General features: G+C 41.5%; 1 protein-coding gene and 1 long non-coding RNA gene across 2 annotated transcripts in view; both read left to right on the top strand.

Annotated features, from left to right (window-relative positions):
- bckdhb (branched chain keto acid dehydrogenase E1 subunit beta) overlaps positions 1 to 24,699 on the top strand; it is a 53,644-nt gene that overhangs the window by 14,532 nt on the left and 14,413 nt on the right. Inside the window, exons 7-8 of the mRNA XM_051406705.1 lie at positions 2,814 to 2,911; positions 4,847 to 4,957. Of these exons, the coding sequence (XP_051262665.1) occupies positions 2,814 to 2,911; positions 4,847 to 4,957 (209 nt within the window). The remainder of the gene's footprint in view (positions 1 to 2,813; positions 2,912 to 4,846; positions 4,958 to 24,699) is intronic.
- On the top strand, positions 4,970 to 24,614 carry LOC127367134 (uncharacterized). The gene is made up of 2 exons (XR_007885442.1): positions 4,970 to 8,558; positions 8,986 to 24,614. It is a non-coding gene; the product is annotated as an uncharacterized LOC127367134 (long non-coding RNA).

The raw sequence follows: 24,699 nt of genomic DNA on the forward strand, positions 1-24,699 counted from the left end.
GTGAAGTGTTGACAGTGCCGAGCTGAATCCTCTCTCCCTCCCCTCCCTGGGTGGAGGGAACATCAGTGTTCAGGGAAACATGGTTAAACTTAAGGCCTTCATGGCTTTGAGTAAGCTGCCGTGCAAAAAGGTGTCCAACAAAGTCGTAATAAACTCATAACAGTTGTTGGCAGCTCTTGCATAACAGTGCTGCCTTGGCTACATGATAATAATGTGATATCCCTGATTAAAGCAGCGTTGGAGGCTTGAAGATGATGTTTGAGGTCATTATAGTAATGAAAGACAGCCCCGGAACAGATTGGTAGTACCAGCCTCAAAGTGAAGCCTCTCATTTTCACAAGTTTTGTTAGTTTCCCACTTTAATAAGAGCCAGAGGAGATGGTGAAATATTACAGTCGACTGCTGGGACTGTTTCAATTATGGCAGTGGGTTAGTGATCATTGTCCAAAACATTTTTAATGTTACAGTGCAGTCTGATATTAAAACCAGTCATCAGCACAAAGGGAGTGACTCAATTTATCACACCTCCCTCTTTATTTCTTGAGTTTTGTTTTGTTTTTTATGTAGAACTTTCAGGGCCAAATCACAGCAAAATTAATTTGCACATTCATTTAGTTCAAAAAGCATTGTGAAAAAAGAAAAACCCAAACTGCTGTAGCTGCTGAGCTAACACGCTAGCGAACCGGGACATGCAAATGCTTCCTTCTATTGTTCCGAATCCACTGATCGCTTTGAGTCCGGGGCAACCAGGTCTTTAGACCTATAGACTGCTAATGATTAATGTGGAAGTGTAGGCTATTGCTTATTTTAATGATTGCCTCTGCCATTTGTATTTCATAGAAGACAGACTTATGCCCTCAGTGGAGGTTGGAGCTCTGAGACTGCCCTTCTAGTTATTAATGTCTTGCATACCTCACAGCTGTGGTGGCCTAATAATCTTCTAAAGCATTGAAGGATTTAGTGGCTGTGAAAGAAGTGACTGACATTTGACTGGTCCAATTGTGGTCATGTGTTGGAAAAATGCATAGAATCGTGTCAGAGCGAGTTATTGTGTATGATAGAATAATACAAGGCTGTGGTTATCAGAGCAGCCAAAGGCAGGTGTCGGAGTACTTAGCAGGGTTTTTAATTTAGTTTCTGCTCATTTGATATGGATCTTGGCTTATTGGCCTTTTGGGAAGTGATGAGATAAGAGAGACAAGAGAGGCCATGTTATTTCTTGTAGCATTTCCAGATGGAAGGGTGCCAAATAAAATTGTCCCACATCTTCTCACAGGGTTTTAAATTTTTTCCTGTCAGTCAAGTCACAATAAATGTTGCAACATTATTTGTTAGAGGATGTGCTTACTGACCAGCTGGTTTTGTCGAGCGTGAATGAACGTATCACTTTATGGTTCCATCCACATTAACACACGGCCCCCTTTTTGTTTCTGGTTGATTTAGAGCAATTCTTTATGTTTTGACTCACTCATCCATGTCACACAGGGGGTTTAGTACTGGTAGCGTTTCAGGAGTTATTTTGATATCCTAAAGGGCCAGAGCGGGCCAGTTCTCGTGCCAGGTCCACATGCCTCTAATGATCTCTGCCTGGATCATGAAGTCATGTTTTTAATTGCAGCTGCCTCTCTTGGGATAAAAACCACACATTTGTTTCATAGTGGCCATACTGTTTTGTGGGGCCCGAGATTCCACTTATTAAACCATAACCTAGTTTTCATAATTCAATTTTAACGTTCTGCAAAATGCTATTATTCCCCTCAAACGGCCTATTTTCTGTCTCGTCTGGAAGCCGAAACCAGGAGCTGCATATGATTCACTCAAGCCCTTCGTGTTGTTTTAACATAGTGAGTTGTCGGGATGGGCAATTTTTCTTTCCTTTACGGCTTGAAAGGATCATGGAAGTCATTCAAGGTTTCCAGAAAGGTCTAAAACCCAGTGTCTCCCCAGAGTATAATTACTCTGCCTAATTGTAATTTTGACTTCATGCGTTGCCATGTAGGAATGCTTTTAGCAGTTTGGTTCCTCCAGATTGCACTCACACTTTAAGATCCTGTGCTCTGCACGTTTTTCAGCTTAAGTCATAGTAGTGAATGAGATTCGAAGAGTTAAAACGCTACATTTAGTGATTATATGTTGTCTAGGCAGTATAAATATTGCTAATAGGCAGCATGTTCAAAAGTGATGGCAGTTTGAGTTTATGATACGTTTTTGCATTTTAATGATTTCCATGACCATGCTGCAGCTTTCCAAGACATTATTAACTATTATTCAAACCATATACTTACATGCACTTTATCTTGGACTTTGGTTCAAAGAGAGGCTGGCTGCAGGGGCCCCCTTTTTGGGCTGATGTCCTGTTTATGTGGCCCCTTTTCTGATTGATATCCCATCCCACCAATGTTTTGTTGTCAGGATTAATCAGGGTTATGGTCTTGTAGCTGGCAAAAGATCTCATTAGGTCATGCATTAGTTTGTGCTGATAAAAGCACACTATGTCTCTGGTGAGAGATGAGGCTCTGGAAAAGCACAAAGTTGCATTTGAAATGGGCCAGATAAAATGTTCTGGAGTAGGAATTTGTGTTCTTTGACGATCTGTCATTTCACCAGTTTGTCTAGTCTATCATTTAGAGGTCCGGTCAGTTCGGTATCTGAATATTTAACATGAAAACCACAGGGTGCACAGTGAAATGATTAATGATTGTGTTCAGAATCGACCCTCAGTTATTTTGCGTGTGAGCCTGCATGTAATGTGTTTGCACGTAAGCACTGTAGGAATATTAATCTGTTTTTAAATGTGTGTGTCTTTTCCTCAGTGGAGCAGGTTCCCGTGGAGGCCTACACAGTCCCACTCTCGCAGGCTGAGATTCTACAGGAAGGGAGTGATGTCACCCTGGTTGCCTGGGGGACACAGGTAGGCGATCCTGTGCATCATTGACAGACTCTCTGTGGGTGACCTGAGCAGTTTTAAGTTGTTCTCTTATCTTTGGATCATTTTCCATGGCCACAGGGAAAAAAGGAGCCCAGTCATCTCTACTAAATGACTTTTAAAGCCACAGATACAAGCAGTGGATTAACTTTAAATCTATCACAAGCCCCCTCTGTCGCATCAGGGTCTGTCAGACTCTGGCTGTATCAGACATCTCCACAACATCAAGGCTGTTCTTGGCTCTGTGTGTTAACACTACGTGTCTGCTGCACACTTGCCATTGCCTTTCTATTCATCCAAGAGATTTTATTTTCTAAAGCTCTGCATCAAGGTGCCTGTAACTCATCCGAAGTCATCCCCGACTTTGATTGTACCCAGCCACTTAAACAGGCTTATCCAGGCCGTAATGTACCTAGAGCACAGGAGGGGGTCTGATGCCATTGCGGGCAAACTTCATCAAAGCGAGTATTATTGTTGAAGGGTGGACAGACAAGAACGAGGATCTGGTAAAGTAGTGGAAAGCATGGCTCTTCTATTTGAAACGTCACTCTTCTTTCCCACCTCATTACACCCCTCGTCTGTCAGGCCTGTGCAGATGAGTGTAAAGAAAACAACTAGCGCAGAGTGCTGTGAACGGATCAGTGTCCAATCCTCAGTTTCTGATCACCCAAACAGAGGACGTTCCCCAAGTCTTAAAAGTCTCTACAAATATTTTCTCCCTCAGAAAGAGCCACTTTATCTGTTGAAAATAATGTAATGGCAGCGTCATTCCAGGATAAATGCACAAAGTTACTGTGCTTCTTTACTAGCTTGAGGCCAGGGCCTGTATCTTTCAATCTGGCTCAATGGTTGACAACTGTTCTAGTTGTGATGATTCAGATTTATCACCACGCTTTTTACTTATTTATTTTATTTTATTTCTTATTTAGAAGCAGCCAGCAATGCCTGCCAGTTAACATGGACTCAAGTGAACTCAAGTACTTTATTACACAAATTATGAATTAATGAGAATAACTTGTGCGCCATGTTTTGAGGTTTAAATAGCTGTTTTCAACTTTCTGTTTATTAGGTACTGATCTGTGAGAGGCTGTGCGTCCCTTGGTAGAAAATATAATAAAAGTTAGTGCTGTATTGTTCTTGTTACCTTACATTATTTACCTCCAGCGTAGCACATAAAAATAAGCTGATGTCAATGGGTTTTTGTACATTTATGGTTACATGTGTAATATATGTTGTAGGGCTTAGACCAATTCTTATAAATTACACACTGGGGGGGGGGGGATAGGAATAAGCTTTCAAGCTTTTCCACAATGCAAATAAAGCATCTTTCTATTCTCTGTACTGTATAGCAGTTTATGTTGCAGTTTGAATATCTCAATATGTTTAAGTGTAATGTGGTGCCAAAATTAGCACCACCCGCCAGCCAAATGGCGCTAAAATATGCAACTGGCCTGTAGATATGCTTCACTCACCAGCCAAAAAAAACAACGGTCATCTATTGAGTGGCTGCTAATATTTGAACATTACTGGGCATTCGGCTGATACACAAAAAAGTTCATTTTGCACCCTGGTGCCAATACTGTGCAGTGGCTATTTAGAGCAATTTTGCAGCAATTCTGTGTGTCATTGATGCATTTACATGACTCTATTGTACGACAACATAATTATTTGTTTGTTTTTGGGCATCCTGCAGCATCTTTGAAATAGTATTCACAACTCAGATTGAGGCTAGAACTAGGCTGCTTGTGTTCTGTGAAATATTGCATATATAAAATGTACATGTTTATTATCAAGCACCTAAGATTTTTAGTGCAGACGTGTAAAGAAAGAGTTTGTGTTGTAGCAGGTAGGAAATTCTAGCCTAACAAGCATTCACTCTTTAGATTTTAAAGGTATTCTTCCTTTCCTTTTCCCCTTTAGGTCCATGTGATGAGGGAGGTGGCCGATATGGCTCAAGAGAAACTGGGAGTGTCCTGTGAGCTAATTGATCTACAGACCATCCTGCCCTGGGATGTTGAAACAGTTTGTAAGGTAACAGAGACACAAACATACAATCACAAATACAGCCGCCTGAGCAAGAATGCATCTAGAGACTGACCATCAAGTAAAGGAAAATTCTTACACTCATTCTCTGCTGGGAAACTATTTCATTTATTGCTGTGGCCTTTCTTTCTGGTGCTTATTAACCAATATTCTAAAATTAGTTTGGTATCATAGTCTGTTTATATCTCTACAGTCATGTTTGGTCACAGACTGTGTATCCATGTTCTGCCTTCCCAAGTGATTATACTTCCATAAATCATTTGGCATAAATAATGTTGCCATTGAAGAGCTGTTGATCTTTGGACTCATCCTCCTGTAGATGTGTCTATTGTGGTGCAGAGGCGATGTTCTTCTGTTCTATGTGGTTGTCTTTGGTGCTTGATCAACAGGATTCCTTCCATAGCTGGTAAGGCTGGACTACTAGTTGTGTTGCCTCAGCCTTACACAGGCTATGGCACTCACCAAAACAGAATATTTCATTTTGAAGGGCCTTTTGAAGGAGTTGCTTTCCAGTGGGTATTCCATTTGTATTTTTTATTTTTTTAAATGGAGGAAGGAGCGCGACGCAAGACAGTTTGGGCAATAGCGGCATAAAAAGATTATTTCCTGGTCACCATTGGTGAGTGTGAGTGTACTAAACCACCAGGAAACCAGCAGGAGAGAGTCTGATGTTTTGAAAAGCTCTTTGAAAATGAAAACCAAGGCGTGTGTTAAGACAGACAAAACTTCAGTCTATATACATCCTCTCCACTCTCAGGATGCTGCTTTTTCAGTAGCGCTAAATCAAAGCGCTAATATATTTCATGCTGTATTATTGCATCAATGCAGCTCCTTTTTGCAGGATCACCAGATACTTTTTAATTTTGCATATTTATTATCCAATTTTTCATGCTTGTCTGGTGAAACATAAAACTTTGTCAGCGAGCACCATGCTGCTCCCACTGCCAAACAAATCTCATAACGAACAGTTAAGGCACAGGATAAAATTGCGGTATGAGGGTAGTAATTTAATAGGGAGTCAATTGGAACTGATGGCAGAGACTGTAGTATTGCGCTGGCACTGAAGGACTTGCAGCTCGAAGTGAGCAGTAGTCAGTTACAGATTGTTTGTTCAAAGAGGGGACTTCTCAAGTGAATGTGGTAATTCTTTCTCTCTTTTTTCTTTTTTTTTTTAAGTAGTGCCCCATTAAAACAACTGCCATGAAATTGAATAGAGTGTTTATGTGCTGCTTAGTGGGCCTAAAGCCAGCCCTGTCACCTTGGGCTTGTCAACATCTCTCCTTGTCATTTCCTTTAACCAAATGCCCTCTCGGATGTCTGTCCATTTATTAAAAACCCATAAACCAATTTCCCCACAACCCCCAAATACACACACATACTCACAGATCCTGTTCCCTCTTTCATATTTGGCAGTTAAGTCACTGTTGCGATACACTGGTATCCCTAGAGCGCTTTTTTTTTTCTCCATTGAGACTCTTTTTTTGTGTACTCTGCTGGTTGAACACAGAAAGAGCCTTTTAATCCAAGCTATTATCAGATCTCAGTGAAGGCACACAATTAATTTTAGGCCAGATCATGATTGCATAGGAATGCACATTGAGGGCTTTTATTTATTATTATTATTATTATTTAAATGAATCTGAAGCGCATAGGGAAATATCCAGATGTACATTCGTCCGAATGAAAACAAATGTACGTGCTGTTAAGCTTGCATAAGACTTGCAAACTTCAGTAAAAGATGGGTCAGCACAAAGCATCAATACAATATCTTGTCCTGTTCCTTTGATGCATACAAGGTGCTGAAGGCCTAACTGTGAGATAACCTCTGGTAGACATGTAATTGATTAGTTGTATAGATTCTAAAAAGGTCTCTGCTTCCAGCTGCTCAAATGTAAAGATTAGTTCATTTTCTCTGTATTCTGTTTGCCTCCGTCTTTTTTTACTGTTTGTTGAACGAAACCAGAAAATTGAAGATTGTATTGAAGGCTTCTGGGAAATTGAGATGGGTATTTATGACTATTTTCTCTCTATTTCTGCAATCACCTTCTTTCATACAATACATTTAACTCTGATCTATACTGCTGTATGCTGCTGCATACTTACCAAAAAGACGTTTTATACTGCATTGACTGTCTGCATAGGCACACCTGTTCATACCTTTGCCTTTGCGTACAGTCCTTTGCAACCATGCACATGCCGAAAATTTAAACTTTGGCGTAAATGCATTGTGCAAATGAAAAACCCGGCCTTTCGTGTCCTCAATAACCCTGCACAGTGGTGTCCTAACTACTGGGTGCTGCACAGCTGCTCCGAGCTGGCATGACATCTAGATGGTTCTGTGGCTGCAGCTCTGCCAACGCTCAGACATTAAGAGTTTTGTCACACAGCAACCCACCCATGCAAAACTAATTTAAGTGTAATATCTATTTAAAGCACCATTTTAGGGCTGCAAGTAATGATTATTTTCAGTATGGATTAATCTCTTAATTCTTTTTTATGATGATAGTGAGAATAATTTTTTTTAAAATAACAATAATAAAATGGTAAAAAAAAAAAAGGTTCAGCTGGAAGTTCAAAGTGATCAAGGTCAAATTGCCTCTTTTATCTGGACAGCAGTTCAAGATATTCAATTTGCATTGATACAAGATGGAGAAAATCAGCAAATCCTCACAGAAGCAGGTCGATTAATTTATTAGTAACATTTTACATATTATGGCAAGACAACAGTCAACGCAGTAGTTCAACAAGGGCTTTTCCTTTTTTCTTAACTGATGATACCAGACCATAATAACAGTATTAGAAGTAGTAGAAGCCTAGATTATATTTTCATCACTGTATGGCTTAGTAAATAAATGGTTAAGAGTCAGTGAAGCATTTTGTAAAGGTTGTTATCCTCTGATGAATAGAGTTTTGGGACTTGAGCTATTATTAGCTTTAGAGAGGGAGTAGCCAAGACATGGTGTCAACTTCTTAATTCAAAAGATTGTACACCTGGTGTCCAGCTTTTCCGGCATGCACACATCTCTGTAAAGCTGGCCTTTTGTACCGCTTATTAACTGGCCGTCAGATGCGGTGAGTGTGCAGACAGTGAGATAGGCCGCAGACGCACATCCGGCTGCTGGCAGCCAATTAAAATTTCCTGTGAGTCACATTTACCTCGCATATCTTTCAGTCAAGGGTGTGTGTGTGTGTGTGTGTGTGTGTGTGTGTGTGTGTGTGTGTGTGTGTGTGTGTGTGTGTGTGTGTGTGTGTGTGTGTGTGTGTGTGTGTGTGTGTGTGTGTGTGTGTGTGTGTGTGTGTGTGTGTGTGTGTGTGTGTGTGTGTGTGTGTGTGTGTGTGTGTGTGGCAAGCTGTTTTTATATGTAACCCGCATGTTGTTTTTGAGCGTGGATGTATAAAATAAATGAAGAATGATGTGTCTTTCAGCATGAGAGATCATTAAGGCAGGGCTCTGGAGGAACATGCCATCTTTCTGTTTCCTGAGGGATCCATTCTGGCAGCCACCAGCTATACTTGGATCTAAATATATTCAACCCTCTCGTTGACAAAGGGAACCATGGGCAGAAATTGCTGTAAGCATAGAGAAAAAGTGAGTGTATTTTATTTTGTCCCGCTGTCTAGAGCGGTCCAGTAAATTTAATAGTTGTTCTTTAAGGGATAAACAAAATAGCTGGGTTACCTCTGCCAGACCAATGGCTCAGATGATATTCTGCGGAAAAGTCTCCCTGTCGTGCTTGGTCAGAGTACGTGTGGAGATGTAGTTGTGTAAAGATGCTCATGTAAGGAGCACATGCTGCATAAGAGCTTTTTGATTCATCACTGAGTGGTCTGCTAAACCCCCTTATTGTTTAATGGTTTTTGTTGTCCAGATATGCCAGTGAGCCAACATTTCCGTCCGTTCTTACGTCCACATTTGTTTGACTTGGCTTTCAGATGGTCAGTCAGCAGTACAAAATAAAAATCTCCATTCTCATTATTGCATTAGTCGATCGTTGCTGATTCAGCCTCATTCTCAGGTTTTCCAGATTCCAGATCCGGCTGGCGAAGAATCAGAATGGCTCGCCAAGGCCGGTCCGCAATACAGTCATTGGTTCTTTAATCATGATTGGAGACGGCACTTCCCACAGCACCACACACGGGTTCTGTTGGGCAGCAGCTTGTGCACCCGGGATACCTCATGGACCTCGACAAAGGTCACTTACTGTAACTTCTCAACCATGCGATTGCTCTGTCCACCCCTGTATACACATCTGTCCTTCTGAACAGAACTGTCCAAGACAACGCCCCTGGCATGAATTGGCTGATGTGGTCAAGATGAAGTCACAGTATTTAGAAAAGCCCCACAGGACTGCTCCAAAGTCCTTGTCTGCTTGTCATCAGTAAAAGTAAATCATGTCATGTCAAATTATGCATTTTCTATTTTACTAGAGGCTTGTGGACAAATTGGATTGTTTTTTATCTCTAGGGTTGTCACTTTTTTAGGAAGTCATTTGAAATTAGTTTGAACTTAAAATGTATTTTTATATGCTGTATGAATGAATTCAAATGCAATTCGTATAGCATGTTTATGAGATTCTGATGAGAGTCCAGAGGATAAGTGTGGTGGTAAGTAGTCAGACAAGGTTGTACAGTTGGCATTAGTCCACTCGTTTCTGAAGCCTCCGCTGCCTTACCTGGGTGGCAGCTAGTGGATGAGCCCTCAGATTCATTGACGAGGAAGGTGGATGCAAAGTCGGCAAACAGCCATATCTTTGTTGGTAATATTACCATCTATGCTGCACTTACACACACTGCTTCTCAGATGCTTCGATGTTGTGATTATCCAATCGGCACAGCTTTGCTCCTCCCATTTTTATTTATTTGCTTAGTTTACTGATCAACAGAGCACACAATAGATCAAGCTGAAGTTTAAGAGCCTCTGCTGGAGCATGAGGCCAACTACATCAAACAGTCTCTTGTGCTTACAGTTCTAATATTTCATTTTGTCCCTTGTTTGAATTTTAAATAAAACATGACAGCCTAATCGCCTCCTGATCGCTGTTTTATAATGCTGGAAGTGAGGTATGAACACTGCATTTGTGAATTACTGTACCAACCTTACAATCGAGAGTTGAAAGTACTTCTCTTCCTTCTTTTTCTGAATGATGAAGGGTCAACTTCTCAACACTAATACTTTTACTAAAAGGTAACTGCAAAAGATGAAGTGGGCCAACAGGCTGTCACTGTAAGCAGTGGTATTATCTTCTGGGGAAAGAAGTTGTTTTTATAGCCTCTGTTGTGTTGGTATCTCTTAGTTACTCTCTCAGCACAAAGATCAGTATGTCATTTTTCTACTTGTCTTCCCATTTCTGCCTTCACTCTCTCTCTGTATTATTGGACTCATCCCACATATTTTTGTTCGTTTCAACCACAGGGAGTAAGTTAGTCGGGGCATGTCCTCTTAGCAAGTCTGTGCTAGCCTGTGAGTTTGCAAGCCCCATCTGCTCCTATAAAAGTCATACTTCATCCGAAGTCTTTTGAGTATCAAACACACTATCGACATTGTAGATTTCTCCTTCATGAACACTGACCTTGGATTCATGCGTGTCATGTCAAGCATAATTCACATCTCAGCTGTCCACCTCTATGCTTAGTGTGTGGCCTTGTTTACCCAGCATGCACCTGTCTGGCAGGGTGAAGGCAGTCAGGAAGACACACTGTGTTGACTTTTGTGAGGTATGAAGGCTTTTCATGCAAAGAAAATGGGTTGAAAAATGTGAATCCATGTGTTAAAATGGCTGTATAATTGGATTTTTCTTTTAAATTGCATTCTATTGGTAATCCTGTAAGCAGTGAGTGGTACAAAAGCACAGACTGACTGTATGTTAGGAACACTGTGGCTTGGTGAGCCAGTGAGATTACTCCAGTGAGTATCCCTGCACAACAATGAACATGTGGGCTGCAAACACAAAGATAAACTTAAGTTCTATGATCACAAAGCTCCTTCAGATGCAGAAGCATCATATTATTTACACTGTGTTCGTAATAGTTTAATAGAATGCATTTAGACTAAGTCCCGATGACCAGAAGGGAATTTAAGAGGCATTACCAGTCCTAATATTTTAAACAATGGCTGCTTTGCTTGTGAGTTGCAGATACTGACCAAACCTGTCAGAATTATCACATGTCAAAGCAGTTTTCTAATCTCATCAGACAAGTCTAATGAGTAAAATCATGTCAAAGTGCTTGCCATTCCATTATTGATATTACCATGATGAATATTTTGGAGCAGTGCCGATTCTGCCATGGTAACGTTTTTTCTCCAGCTCACTGTCTTCTCTTAAATGTGTGTAAACTTCCTCCCTCAATAGATGTTTCTCTTGGCCTGCGCTGCAGCTGAAGTCTCTGTGACTGCACCGCTGCCTGGATGTCAGCCCTCGTAGTGATGCAAGCAATTTGGCTGAACCTGTTCAACCCTCAAAAACACATGCAGGAGGAGTCACTTAAGGACTTGCAGTGCACAAGTGCACCAATATCTACATATACATATAAATACACATCTGTCCGAGTCACAAACAAAGGCAGAATTTAATGGATGGTTGATAGAGGAGGTGGAGATGAAGGAGGGGGGGTGCTTAAAGAGGAATGTACAGCAGCTGTTCTGATTCTTGGAAGTGATGCAGGTTGCAATGTCTGCGTGTTCTGAGTGTTCTGGCGTCTGTTGACTCACTGTGCAGATAAAACCTCCTTATCGAAGCTCTGCCTACCCCCTCACTCTCTTAATGGTTTCAAGCTGTAATGTGTGTCCCAAGCCAAAGATGGCATGTAAATACAGTGTGCGGGAGTCAGGTAGGACACCGTACGCTCGGATATGTTTGTTTGTCATGCACTGAGGTTGAAAAAGACATGAGAAGCATAAGGACTCCGGGAGCCGCCAGTGTTTTCTGCTCAGTGTCAAGCTCAACATGTTCTCTTCTTGACGGCTGTGGTTGTTATTGTTTTTAATACCACCTACCGTGGTATAATTATATGGGGTGTCATTGGAAGTTGCCATAAAGAGACTTTAGGAGAGGAGTGCACCATTGGCTGCTGGAAAATATTCCAAAATTGCTACCACACATTAATATGGAACACAATCATTAAAAATTATACTTAAAAAAAACATTTAATTGTCTGTATTCATGCAAAACTGACCCTGGCTTCCTCAGATGGAAACAATCCTTTTGATAATGAATGAAAAAAGACTGAAGAAGTTTCTTTGCTTTAAACATTTAAACCATAACTGAATAATGATGATAATGATAATGATAATGATAATAATAATAATAATAATAAAGCAGTCTGGCTGTTACTTTGAGTGGGAAAACCAAACAAGTAATATCAGAGTTTTACCCCCAACTACCCTCAACCTCTTCTGAACATGTTTTGGAAAATTTGATCTAATATCAAAATGTTCGAGTGTCAGTATCATTGTGGTTAAGTGAGCTTTCAATTTGATGATCAGTTTTCCCTATGGCAAGAATCTGCCGGGGTTTTAACTTTCTTCCCAGTTTTGACACAAGATTGTTCTGCCACATCTGGCGGTGGCGTTTTTAATAACTCCATAATAAAAATCAAAAGTTTTGCTCCGTTCACAAGAGACCCTGAGCTCAGTTACAGAGTAAATGATGATGATGTCAGCTTATTAACGATTCCACAACTTGAAGCATTTAGTTTTTGTCAGGTGGTCAGTGGAAAAAATAAACTTATTTTTTTTTGCATTTTGATTGTGCAGAAGCCAGACAAAAGTGACAAATTTATATTTTACAAGGACTGGACACTTTCCATATCCCACCACTTAAGAAGTCTGCTTTGACATCTACCACTTGTAGCAGCCTCATTATCCCTGTGTTTCAGCCACAATCATGTTGAGTTATGAAAATGCATGGAGCCCATCCAGTGAAGCCAGGTTTCTGAACGGCCACATGGAAATTTGTTGAAACAAGTCCGCTGGCAAATGCTGCTTCAGAGCATGCTTAATTGTTCCTATTTTGCCTGTTGCATGTGAACATGGCACAGCAGGTTGTGTTTAAGTTGTCACCACACTGATGATGCGGAAACCCGACCTTGAAACTTGTTCACTGAGCGTACCCCACCAGTATGCATGCGGCTCTCCTCTTCATTTAAGATATTGCCGTGTCTGAACCCCGGCGACATCACTTCTTATCCTTGTTCCAGCAGCAGTTTCCTATCAGATTTGCATTTCCGTGAAAGCCAACTGAAGAACACACAGTAGAAATGATGGCCCATTCTTTTTTTGCTTCATTTCCTTACTAGAAAGATGAGCCTTGAGCTTGTCATTATGATAATGATGTAGAACAGAAAATCACGGCTACCAACAGGTGGCCTCCAGATGAAGGCCCAGGACCTGCCTGTTTCTGCTGTGTTTAGGATCGGTGCTATTATTAAGAAGGGCTTGTTTCCACTGTTTTTTAGAGTAGTGTTATTCAAATAAGAGCAAGGCTATAGGAAAAATTAGCTGGAAAACTATCTGGACAGTAGTAATGGCACATACTGTAAGCAGGGTGAGTAAATGAGCCTCGGTGAAATTATATCCATATGTGTTTCTGATACTTCTTAAACTTCTCTTCTGCAATAGTTGACGAGAATGATGAAATGATCATAGACTATCGCTACCAAGAACAACAAAAAGTAGTAATGTTAAAGCAATAAAAACATACAAATAACAGAATAAATCATTGTTTTAATGTGAATGTGCTAATTATGTTAGACAACATTGCAGGTAAGAGTTTTATTCATTTTATTCTCTTTTTAGTGTTGCATCTGAATCATACCACAAAAAAAAGGCCAAATACATAATTTAATAAATGAGCCTTTTTTTCTTTTGCTTTTGGAAAACGCAGTGATTTCCAACCAGGAGGCATTGTAGAATGACTGTGGTGTCTCTCAGCTAATTAAAAGAATAGAAAAGATGATCTCTCATTCAAATTAAATGTAAAAAGCTAAGCATTCAGGATGGACTGAAACCCAAAGGTGGTGTGAGACGCATTCTAGCCAGATGTTGGAAAGGTAAATGCAGAAGTCTCTCCAAGACGCATACGGTGGAAATATCAACTCACATGTCTGTTTTTCTTAATGCATCCATGGTCTGTCTCCTCTGGCCTTTTCATAACGACGGCTAACATTACATTAAAATTAGTCATTGTTCTCCGTTTCATCAAAGTAACATGGATAAATGGCGAGTACAGCTCACAATATGATCAAACACAAGGTGCACCGTGTTGCTGTGGCATTTATCTGATCCCTGATCAGTTCAACTGCAGATCAACCATCTGTGTGGGTGAGAGAGTAGTGTGTGTTGTAAACTAACGTTAGCTAATAGTATATATCCTACTATAGGTACTGTAGATATAGTAGGATACAGACATTGTATTTGTCTTGCTAATTTAGCCTTATTTTTTCTTATGCATTGATTTTACTCCCCTGATTCTAGTAGTTGTAATAGTTATATTATTGTTCCAGTACTAAATATATAAGTGAGCAATGTGTATTCACTTTTTTGAGTAATTTAATGCTAATAAGAGACAAACAGACGGTAAGAGAAAAAAGTAGTAGTGTCATAAAGTTGAGCGCTAACCATTTGCAAACACACTCATGTGCGTGTCAAGGATCTCATGACACCCATTGGTGATTGGCCATTATGTCTTAGCAATAACTGCTATTAACATGTCAAATGTTTGAAAATTCAACAAATGAGAATTCCAAATAGAGAACATTATTAGTCTGTAGCATGTTGGAAATTATGCAGGAAAATGATTTTTTGACAGGATGGGAACCCCTGCTGTGTGCCAGAGGATTGTTCCCAGGAAAAACATACCAGACACTGCGTGTTTAGAACAGCAGATGTAAAACCTTTGATGAACTGGCTGTTCATTCAATCAGAATTTATTTATTTTTGTTATATCAGTTGGTGGGAGATTAATGAAACAAAATGTCATGCAATATTATTGCGAGCCTACATATTATTTAGATTCAGGTGGTGGATTTTTCCCTTTCTTTGGTGAGACCTGGCCAGATTTGACACCCAGCGCAGTGGTGAGCAGACTCTTACTTTATCTGAATCTGTGGTCTGAAGCAGGGCCAGGGATGGGGCGGACGTCTGCTAGCGATTAGCACACAGACGGACCGGGCTCATGCCTGTGTTTCCCTTTCGGTTGAGGGGTCTCAGCCAGTATCTGCTCACTGGCCCACCACAACACTCTTAATATTTTTGGCCCACTGTCACACACACACACACACACACACACACACACACACACACACACACACACACACACACACACACACACACACACACACACACATGCACTGGAAACAATCAAAGTAGAAGAAAATGGCACAGGAAGAAAGTGGCCAGAGGTTTGGGCCCCACTCCCCGCATTCTTATTATTGTAGCCCATGTCTGTAATTACAATGTTAACACTGCGCTCTGTGGACCGAACCAGCGGGACTTTGTGGAGAGAGAGAAAACGTGGGGCAGGAGAGAGCCGGATAAAGATTGGATTCAGGAAAGGGGGGATTTGAGGTGGGGGGAGGGGGGCCTTTGGCCAATGTGCGTGTGTTGTGACTCTGTCATGTGTGGTGCTGCAGCAGTGTTTCGGTGGTTATATCAGTGGAAAATTACTCATGGGTGTTTTTCGTTGACTGGTCCAGCTCCTCTTTCTCTCTCCTGGTTGTCGCTGGTGAAAAGTATGGCGTAATGCAACACTGCGAAATCGATCCTTGACTTCGGTTAAAGCATTTGGGTAATATATCTAAATCAGAAGTGTAAATTGTTGAAGGCCATTTGTGGTTTACCAAATAATTTTAAGGTATAGTAATCTCCCCTCTGTGCCTCCTCTAATCACCCTTCCTCCCCCCACCCCCCACTTTACTGTCTGCTACTGACTTCTTTTCCATTCTTCCTCCTGGCAGTAGGTAGTGCTCACATTCCACAGCTAGGCACTGGAGATTTCTCAAATTCTTCCCAGTGTCACTCACCAGTGAAAAGTGGCCAAATCCACACTTGACTCATTGAAAAATCATATAGGCTCATAGTTCTGACTCTGAGATATAAAGGCGCATTGTGAATATTAGCCGCGGTTGTTCTGTTGCTTTTGAACGAGACAGACTTGCCAGTGTTGTGTCTCCCATACAGATCAAACACATGAGATTAATTACCAGAGACGGCTGAAAATGGGTGCACAATACAAATGAGGAAGGGAAATCGCACTCTCCTGTTCCATCTCTCCCATCCAGACACTATTGGCTAAACACTAATTCGGTACCATATAATAATGATGATGATGATGACAATTTTTGTTATGAGACGAGCCCTCTAAAAGCAAAAGGCACTTTAGATTGGACCGCTTTTTGCTTTTTTAGGCCAGGTCGTCAGTTTTCCACTGGAGAGGACGGTTTAGTTAAAGAGCCTTGGCCAGAGGTGTGGGCAGATTGAGATCATCGAGGTCAGCCTCTAGGCCGATAGCAGGACTGAGTGGAAAAGGCATGAGTGTCTGAAGTCACAAGGGCACAAAGACATCCAAGAGGTCCGCTCTGATACAACACACACCACTAGATAGTCTTTTGCCCATGGATTCTCCAGGTCCTTTAAAAGTCAGTTATAAATCATGAAGTAAGTCACAGAAATTGAATCCAAACCAAAAAGTAATAAAAAGGTTTCATCAATCTTTTCTTTTGAAACAGCTCTTAACATTAATAGAAAACACATTTACTGGAGTGTTTTTTCTTGCAATACTTAGAAATTCCCTTTCAGACGTGATTTTCATTTGTTAAAGATTATTTATGTTCAGTAATTTCCTTGTATTTCTTACATTTGAACACTTGAACTTTGACTGTGTTCAGTTTTGAAGTTTTGACATCTTGAGTTTACAGTTTGGCCAACACAGAGTCTTTTAACTTCAGGAAAACTAACTTCAGCAACTTCAGTATAAAACACATCTGAAAAACATATATTCATTTTTCAAAAAAATTAAACTATTGTTTTTGGACTGGTTGGGTGTTTCCAGTGGATGGTATCTGGGGATATTTTAGAGTCGGCATGGCTAGCAGATTTGCTGTCAACCTTGTTGTGGTGCCAGCTAGGCTAACTAGTAGGGATGTAACGATACACTCAACTCACGATTCGATGCGGTTTACGATTTTTTGTTCACGATACGATTTTCTCACAATTGTTTTTTTTTTTTATCAAAATGAGCTACAGACAAATTATGACCAAATAAAATAATCTTTTATTCGTAGGAATAAACTCTGTAAAACAGTTTGTGTCCTCTTATAAAAAGTGCAACTTACATGGTCATCTTAAACAACAAAATACATGAAAAATATCTCCTTCTTTAGAAACAACCTCACAAGTAAACTGGTGTTAACTGGTGTAATTCAATATCTTAAATAACAAAAGAATATAAAATCTTGACCAAAAAAAGAGGTCCTTTCTTAACAGAAACACTGTTAAACACTGTTTTTGTGTCTTGTGAAAAAAAAGTGCAACTGAAGTAGTTATTCACTTAAACAATAAAGAATAACTGGATTTTTAAAAACAAATCCCACATCAAAATAATAACATCAAAACATAAAATCTCTTCAAATAAACTAAGACTGGCTTGTGTAGCTTGAAACTTTCAGGTTTCTCTTGAGGAAAATCAACATGTCAACATTCTCAGGCCGAAGCTGAGATCTTTGTGAGGTTACAACATCCCCTGCGGTCGAGAAGACCCTTCGACTAGGGACAGAGGTGGCTGGTGTGGTGAGGTAAGCCTTTGCTAGAGGTGAAAGCAGTGGGTAAAACTTACTGTTCTCCTTCCACCATTTGAGTGGGCAGCTTGTGAGGGAAATAGACATTTCACTTCTGTACCTGACAATTTCTGCTTCAATCCCACACATGTGATTGGTCTGTGCTGCCCCTACACTTTCTGTGAAACTGAAAGTCCCTTCTAGGAGATCTTCCAGTGCAGTCTTCTTGAGAGGTGGTTGTTGAAGGTCTGCATCCACTATGTCTGCCTGGTCAGCAGGCAGAGCCAGAAATCTTTTCTCTGAAATCTTTTCCAATAAAATAACCAATTGCCCTGGTCATTTCTTGCGCTCTTGCGTTGTTATGGGGGAGAGGAGATGCAAAGCTTCTCGTCAGGGTGGTTTGCCCCCTCTGCAATTTTTGCTCACGAGGTGGTGTAACGTTACTTTGCTTCTCACTGTGGTGGCGGCTAATATGCTGCTGCATGTTGCTTGTGTTGCCGGTATATGTTAGCAGTCTCTTGCAATATTTACATGCCGTTTGGTTTTGTCTGTCCATTTCTCACCGGTTGTATTTGTGTATATGGGGAATCCAAAATGCCGCCACACAGGTGATTTAAAACCGCTCGGTGCGTCCTCTATTTCAAAGTTGTTGCCTACCGTCGCCATGTCTTCCCTCGTTCTGTGCCCCGTACCTACGTAGGGACGTAAGTCACGTGACTTGACGTCCTACGTTGAACAAATGAATCACCAACCAGTGACTTTTTTTTTTAAGATAACGTAACCTATTTCTGGGAAAAAAAAAAAAAGAACGCATCCTACTTCTCTCGCATCCGCGATTAATTTTTTCTGTCAACCGGTGCGAATCGTCACACATTTGTACCGATTTTGTTATCGTGTCACGATGCATCGTTACATCCCTACTAACTAGCTTCCACTTGGAAATTTGAGGCTTGTTAACCTAGTTTGCTAACGTTAGCACTGATTCCCACATCACCTGCATAACAACACAGCTGCTGCACTGGTGGCGTCCATGTTCTTTCCGACTCGTAATGCCCAAAGAAAAATGGAATGCTATAAGTGGTACAAGCCAGGAAATTACGTCACGTTCTCGCGGCAGAGCAACTCGGGCGGGGGATTTACGACACAAATGGATAGCACCATGAGTATTGTGTTCGTCCCACATTTTTCGAAGGAGGCAAGTCTTGCTAGCGTTAATGGCCTTTCTTTTATGGTTCTAACTGTAGTGACGGCAAATGACCAGACTGCCAGAACTCACAGCAACACAGTGCTGTAACCTCGACGCTCTGTACGTTACACAGTGATATGAATCAGCACACAAAGTAATAAAGGTAGGGTTGGAGAGTAATGTGGAGATTGCTCAAAGGACAGATGGGACTAAGCAACAGCTAACAGTGTGGACCCCTGCAGCTGGTTGACTGCCTGTGTGACCATTTAGAATTGAAGCAATATTACAAATTATTTTTACTGACAGTCCACGCAAATTTTACCCCTAACTAAGTTACATTACCGACATCATCAATTGGTAACCATGATGAATAAACAAGAATTCCAGATATGTCAGACTAAATTATTTTGACTGGTGTGTGACTGTCACATTGACTTCTATACAACTGAACGGCTTATGTATGTTTGTAAAAGAGACAGTAGATTTAGGACATGGATGACTTTTCTCATTTTGCACAGTATTGATGCGAGCCAGATGCAGCCGTCTCCGTGCTCCTGTAGGAATGTCACGGGTACTGGGACGCATTAAACATGTTTCCTGTTGTGGAAGTTTTGTAAAGTTCTGCAGCAGGGGGTTTGTGTTAGTTTCCTTCTTCATAGCTTCCTCGTATTCTGTTATATCTTGTGGTGACTTTTAAGGTGGTTTAATGAAATTGTGGTGCTGTCTTGTGACACCACCATAAAGCTCCACTTTTTGTCTAGTATTTGTTTTTGCTTTCATAAAACTTCAAGACAGTGGAATGAACTCTTTTTTTTTCATTATCCCACACTGTTTTGATTATAGTACGTGGGTAGGAGATGTTTGCTTTTTTGAGCCATGCAAATGCTGCAAAATCAAATCAGTTTCTGACGTGACAGTTATACAATAAGAAGAGGACTTAATATCATTTTTACACTAATCTAAGTTCTCACACAACACTGCCAAAGACGACTGTTATCGAAATGATTATTAAATAATTCAATACCCCATCTCCGTCATAAGTACAGTATGATGCATGGCCTAAACAGGACTTACAACAACAACTTGCATGTAGAGTCGGATTGTGCTTTCACAGTCACTTACTTTTGTTTGTTTAACGTGGTTTCCATTCTAAGTCATAAATTCCAATCTGTTTACTTCAAATATACTACTACTACAGTGTAGCCTGCTGAGTAAGAACCCTCCTTACAAAAAACAGTTTGGATATTCCATCCAGAGGAACCACCCCTTTTGTTATGTTATACACAATTTTATAGGACCTTTAAATCCACTGATTGATTTTTACTAGCTTACTGTCTACTCATACATGCAGCCGTCTGTGGGATGCTCACAAAGAGCTGTCATTGAGTTGGAGTGTGTACAGTAGTAGTAGTAGTAGTGTGTCTGTTTGTACACACTAATGCACAGTCGGCGGTACAGTGTGGCTGCAGGGCACAAAGGTAGAGTGTGTGTCTGTGTGTCTGTCTGTCAGGGAGTAATTGAGATGAATCGGTTTTAATGGGTCTTTATGGGATGTTTGGAGTTATTTCTGTCTGAGGTCTCCTCTGGCGTCCTGGCTCCTCTGGAGGATGGCTTGGCCTCCACCCAGTGCTGAGGCTGTTCTACACTTTCTCCTCTGCGCTTTCATTCTTGTGCTCTCTCACCCTCCCTCTCTCACTGGTTCTCACTTTGCCTCTCTCTGTCGTGAGAGAGGGCGAGCGATTGTATGGCACCAAAAGAGTGAGTGAATGTTTGTGTTTCCTCCCGCCCTGCTTCCCTCTCTCAGCGCTGTGACTTAACAGGGGCTCCGGTTTGCCGAGCACTCACCACTCTCTGCTAATCGCAGAGTTCCACTTTAAAAGGACCCAGCGAGTAGTCAAGCCTCGTCCTGACTCTCATTTGTCACGGAGATCACATGGTGGTGCATGAGTTAGGACCCTGTGGTGGCCGCGCAATTACAGGGCTGGCGGAAGGGAGCGAAGCCAGCGCATCCAGCGGCAAGGACGACTCCTCGGTGGCGGCACAGAACTAAACTTTCTCTTCCTGTCACATTTTGATGGACGGCCTGAGGGAAGAGGAGGAATACTATATGGGAAGGCGGGGAGTTACTTACAGTCTAGAGGGGTTGTGTGTGTGTGTGTGTGTGTGTGTGTGTGTGTGTGTGTGTGTGTGTGTGTGTGTGTGTGTGTGTGTGTGTGTGTGCGCGTGCACGCATACAGTACAAGCACAGCAGATTTTGTTTTTGTCATCAACCCTATTTTTAAATTATTCTCAACCAATTTAGTGTTGTAAAAATACAGATCCAACAAATAAGTGTTGGCAACTTCTTCTGGAAAGACTTGCATGGTGTTTTGAAAACTTTTAAAGCACATTATGTGATTCTGCACCAGTCTAACCGCAGCCCAGTTTAGCTCCAAGTATGGACTGTTTTTATTCACTTCTCATCCACATAGTCTGTACACTGTCCTTTTTAGAATGAGTTAGTGCTCTGTGATAACTATATACTGTGTAAATGCATACTGTGCAAATATGCCACTGTTTTTCTAGATCTCTTTTTTACCTCTATATGTCTCCTTTTCACTAAGATGACACTTTAATGGCAAAATGCCACAACAGCATGTGCAACAGTAGGCAACCTGTGAAAGTAGCTTGCCGTCACTGTCAGAAAATGTAAATCAATCAAACCCGAATAAACGTATGAAAAGCTGTTTGTGTCTGCAAGTTTGTACTTGCACAGACTATATACACATGCATATGTGGCTGTGTGGCGTGCACGCACATACCTTTGTAGGGCCCCCATCTGCTTATGTGCGTGAGTGTGTATGTGATTGTGTATATATATGCCATGGAAGAGTGAAAGCCCTGACCTTAGCCTCTGAGGCCATGCCAGGTCATTGGCCGCCAGCCTCTGAGTGGTGAGGCCGCACAGTGGGGAGCGCTGGGTCTGAGAGTGTAGACTGTATGAAAGCAGAGAAGGATAAATGGATGGTTTGGGGGATGGATGGAGGGAGGAGCAAAGAGAAAATGGGTGACGAGGATGAGACAAACCACAGCACAGAGGAACGATGGAGTCAGGAAGGAGGGAGCCTGATGGAGGAAGAGACAGATTGTAGTGAAGACGGAGCGAAGGCAGCAGGATGAGCTCCATGCTGCTCATTAGGTTTGGGTGTGTATGGGAATGGCAGTAAACATGACATTTCCCCTGCAGCCAGCGGAACGACTCCGGCATCTAATGACAGCCCTGCAGCACAATGAGTAGTAAAGCTGCAGCCACCAGAGCTGTCGCCCCGCCCAATTCTACCAACAGCCGCCACCAACCAGGAGCCCTCATTTTGACTCGGAGCCCGAGCCGGGGAAGGGAAGAGGATGTAGCCAGCAGCTTACAGAAGTGAGATGCTGGCTTGGTGAATACAGAACAGGAATGGGCCTCAGATATTTCACCAGCTAGTAAGAAGATACAATCTAATGTTAGTGTGAATGCTAGCCAGCCGCAGTTCCAACTATATTATCTTACCAGATTGAACCTCTAACCTGAGAAGCACATTCAAGTTTTTTTTTACACATAAATCCAGAAGTTGCATAAAGCAGTTACAAGTTTATCTGCTCAGACTTTTGTTTTGTGTTTGCCACCCTTCACTGAAATGAAACTGGTGTCACTGAGGTGATGCCATAGTGTCCTAGCTGGCACTTAAATCAAGCACAGTTCCGGGTGTGTATCCTTGTTTTGTCATGTAATTATTGTCTGGGAAAATTTTAGTAGTAAATGACAAGTTGACTAATTTATAGCCTGACTTCTGAGGAGATTGTTTGCTTTTCTCAGAAGCTAGACAGTGTTAGGAAACATTCAAAATTGATGCTAGACTTAGTCTAAGAATATTCTGCAGAGGAATCATGAAAATAGAATTAAACAAAACCTAAAACTAATATATTGCAACCTCACAAATCAGCTTCCTAGTCACTGGAATTGCTCAATACAGCAACGCACTGAGTTCTCATTTGCAGTATTTTCATGCTTATCCATTTGTCATAACCCATTAACCCACAGCTGTTGTTTTACAATAAAAACTCCCTTTGACATTGGTTATTGAAAGAGCTCCTGCCTCACTAGCAGGATGGCATCTGTTTCAAACTGAAGCCACATTCAGGACCTGTTTAGCCTCACACTCTGTTCCAGCCTCTATCCTCAACTCACCTTCTTTTTTCCGCCACTGGTGTTGATTGTCCACCATTTTCCACTGTCACTATCTACCTTAAGCTTGGTGCACATCTTCTCGCTGTTCTTATTTTGGTAAGAGAATGCTGTTTGATTCACAAGAGGACATGAGCCACTCGGTAATAAACTCATCGGGCATGAGTCCATGGTGTAAAACCATAACAAAGAGACCCACCTGCCAACACGTCCTCCTGAGGTTGTATTGAAAGATTCATGACACATATAACTGTTCTGTCCTCACTCGGGGCATATAATTTCTCCCCTTGGATGCATCTAACTGATCATCTTCCTGCAGTTACCGATGTACTTCCTGTGGCTCCACCACTGTCTTTAAAGTAACGTTTTTGCCCCTGTTGAGATATCCAATTTTACTGACATGAAAGGTGGCTTTCATGGGTAAATACGATGACTGGTTGACTTTTGAGAAAAGGGTCAAACCACACGACGAGAGTGGATGGTTCTGTCTCTTTAAAACCCATCCAACAACCGGAAGCAACTGGGTTAAAAGCTACAGCCACAATTACTATGTAGAAGTCAGAGTGCGGTCACAGTCTCCTGTCAGAGATGTAAAAATGACTCTGTGTTAGTGTCTCACTTTTTCTTTTTTGTGTGTAATTGGACCTCAGGCCGCGAGGTGAGTTGAATGAGTTGGACAGTTGAGGTGTACGACCGGCCATGAGTAGGTTGCAGTCTGACAACAGAAGCCATTATATTTGCCCTTTTGCATAGACTGAATTCACTAAATACAATGAAGCGGAAAGAGAAACTATAACCAAAAATAGAATAGAAAATGTAGTCAAATGTAAAACTGCTTGTGTTTTACTTTTTATATTAATTGAGAAAATGTAACTGTGTATATTTTTATTTTTTTTCCTTTTCCTCTGTGACTGAAATGCAGTGACTTCATCTCGTCATGCAAACTGCATTACCTACTGTAGTAAGGCACCCGGTGCCACTTTGCTGTCCCAGACATTACCACATTTTGCCATTTTTTTAACATATTGTCATATTATGCACTGGCATGCAGCACTATTTCTAGCTAGTGGACTCTTTGCCAGTGACTGTCACATGTGTTTAAGCAGCAGGCTTATGGGACAGGTCTATTAACTGGGTCATGAGTTTTCCCTGGCCCCAGAGTCTGAAATTCTATCCCACGATATTGTAAAAACAGTGGCAGGCTCCTTTTGTGTCAGAAGCATCTGAAGAATGCACTCCTAATGCAGTCAGAGTACTATGATGGGTCTCCCTTCAGAGAGATGACCAGCAGGGATATCCGCGTGATGCTGGTGTCACAGTGTAAATTGGAAGTTGTGTGTGTGTGTGTGTGTGTGTGTGTGTGTGTGTGTGTGTGTGTGTGTGTGTGTGTGTGTGTGTGTGTGTGTGTGTGTGTGTGTGTGTGTGTGTGTGTGTGTGTGTGTGTGTGTGTGTGTGTGTGTGTGTGTGTGTGTGTGTTAGATGAGGAATGGGTTCAGCATCAGGGCGGGGTAGAAGATTGGGCAGCACCACACCTGTATGAGTCATCGCACTAAGGCGAAGCTAACA

Source organism: Dicentrarchus labrax, unplaced genomic scaffold (genome assembly GCF_905237075.1).
Source record: "Dicentrarchus labrax unplaced genomic scaffold, dlabrax2021, whole genome shotgun sequence".
NCBI lineage: Eukaryota > Metazoa > Chordata > Actinopteri > Moronidae > Dicentrarchus > Dicentrarchus labrax.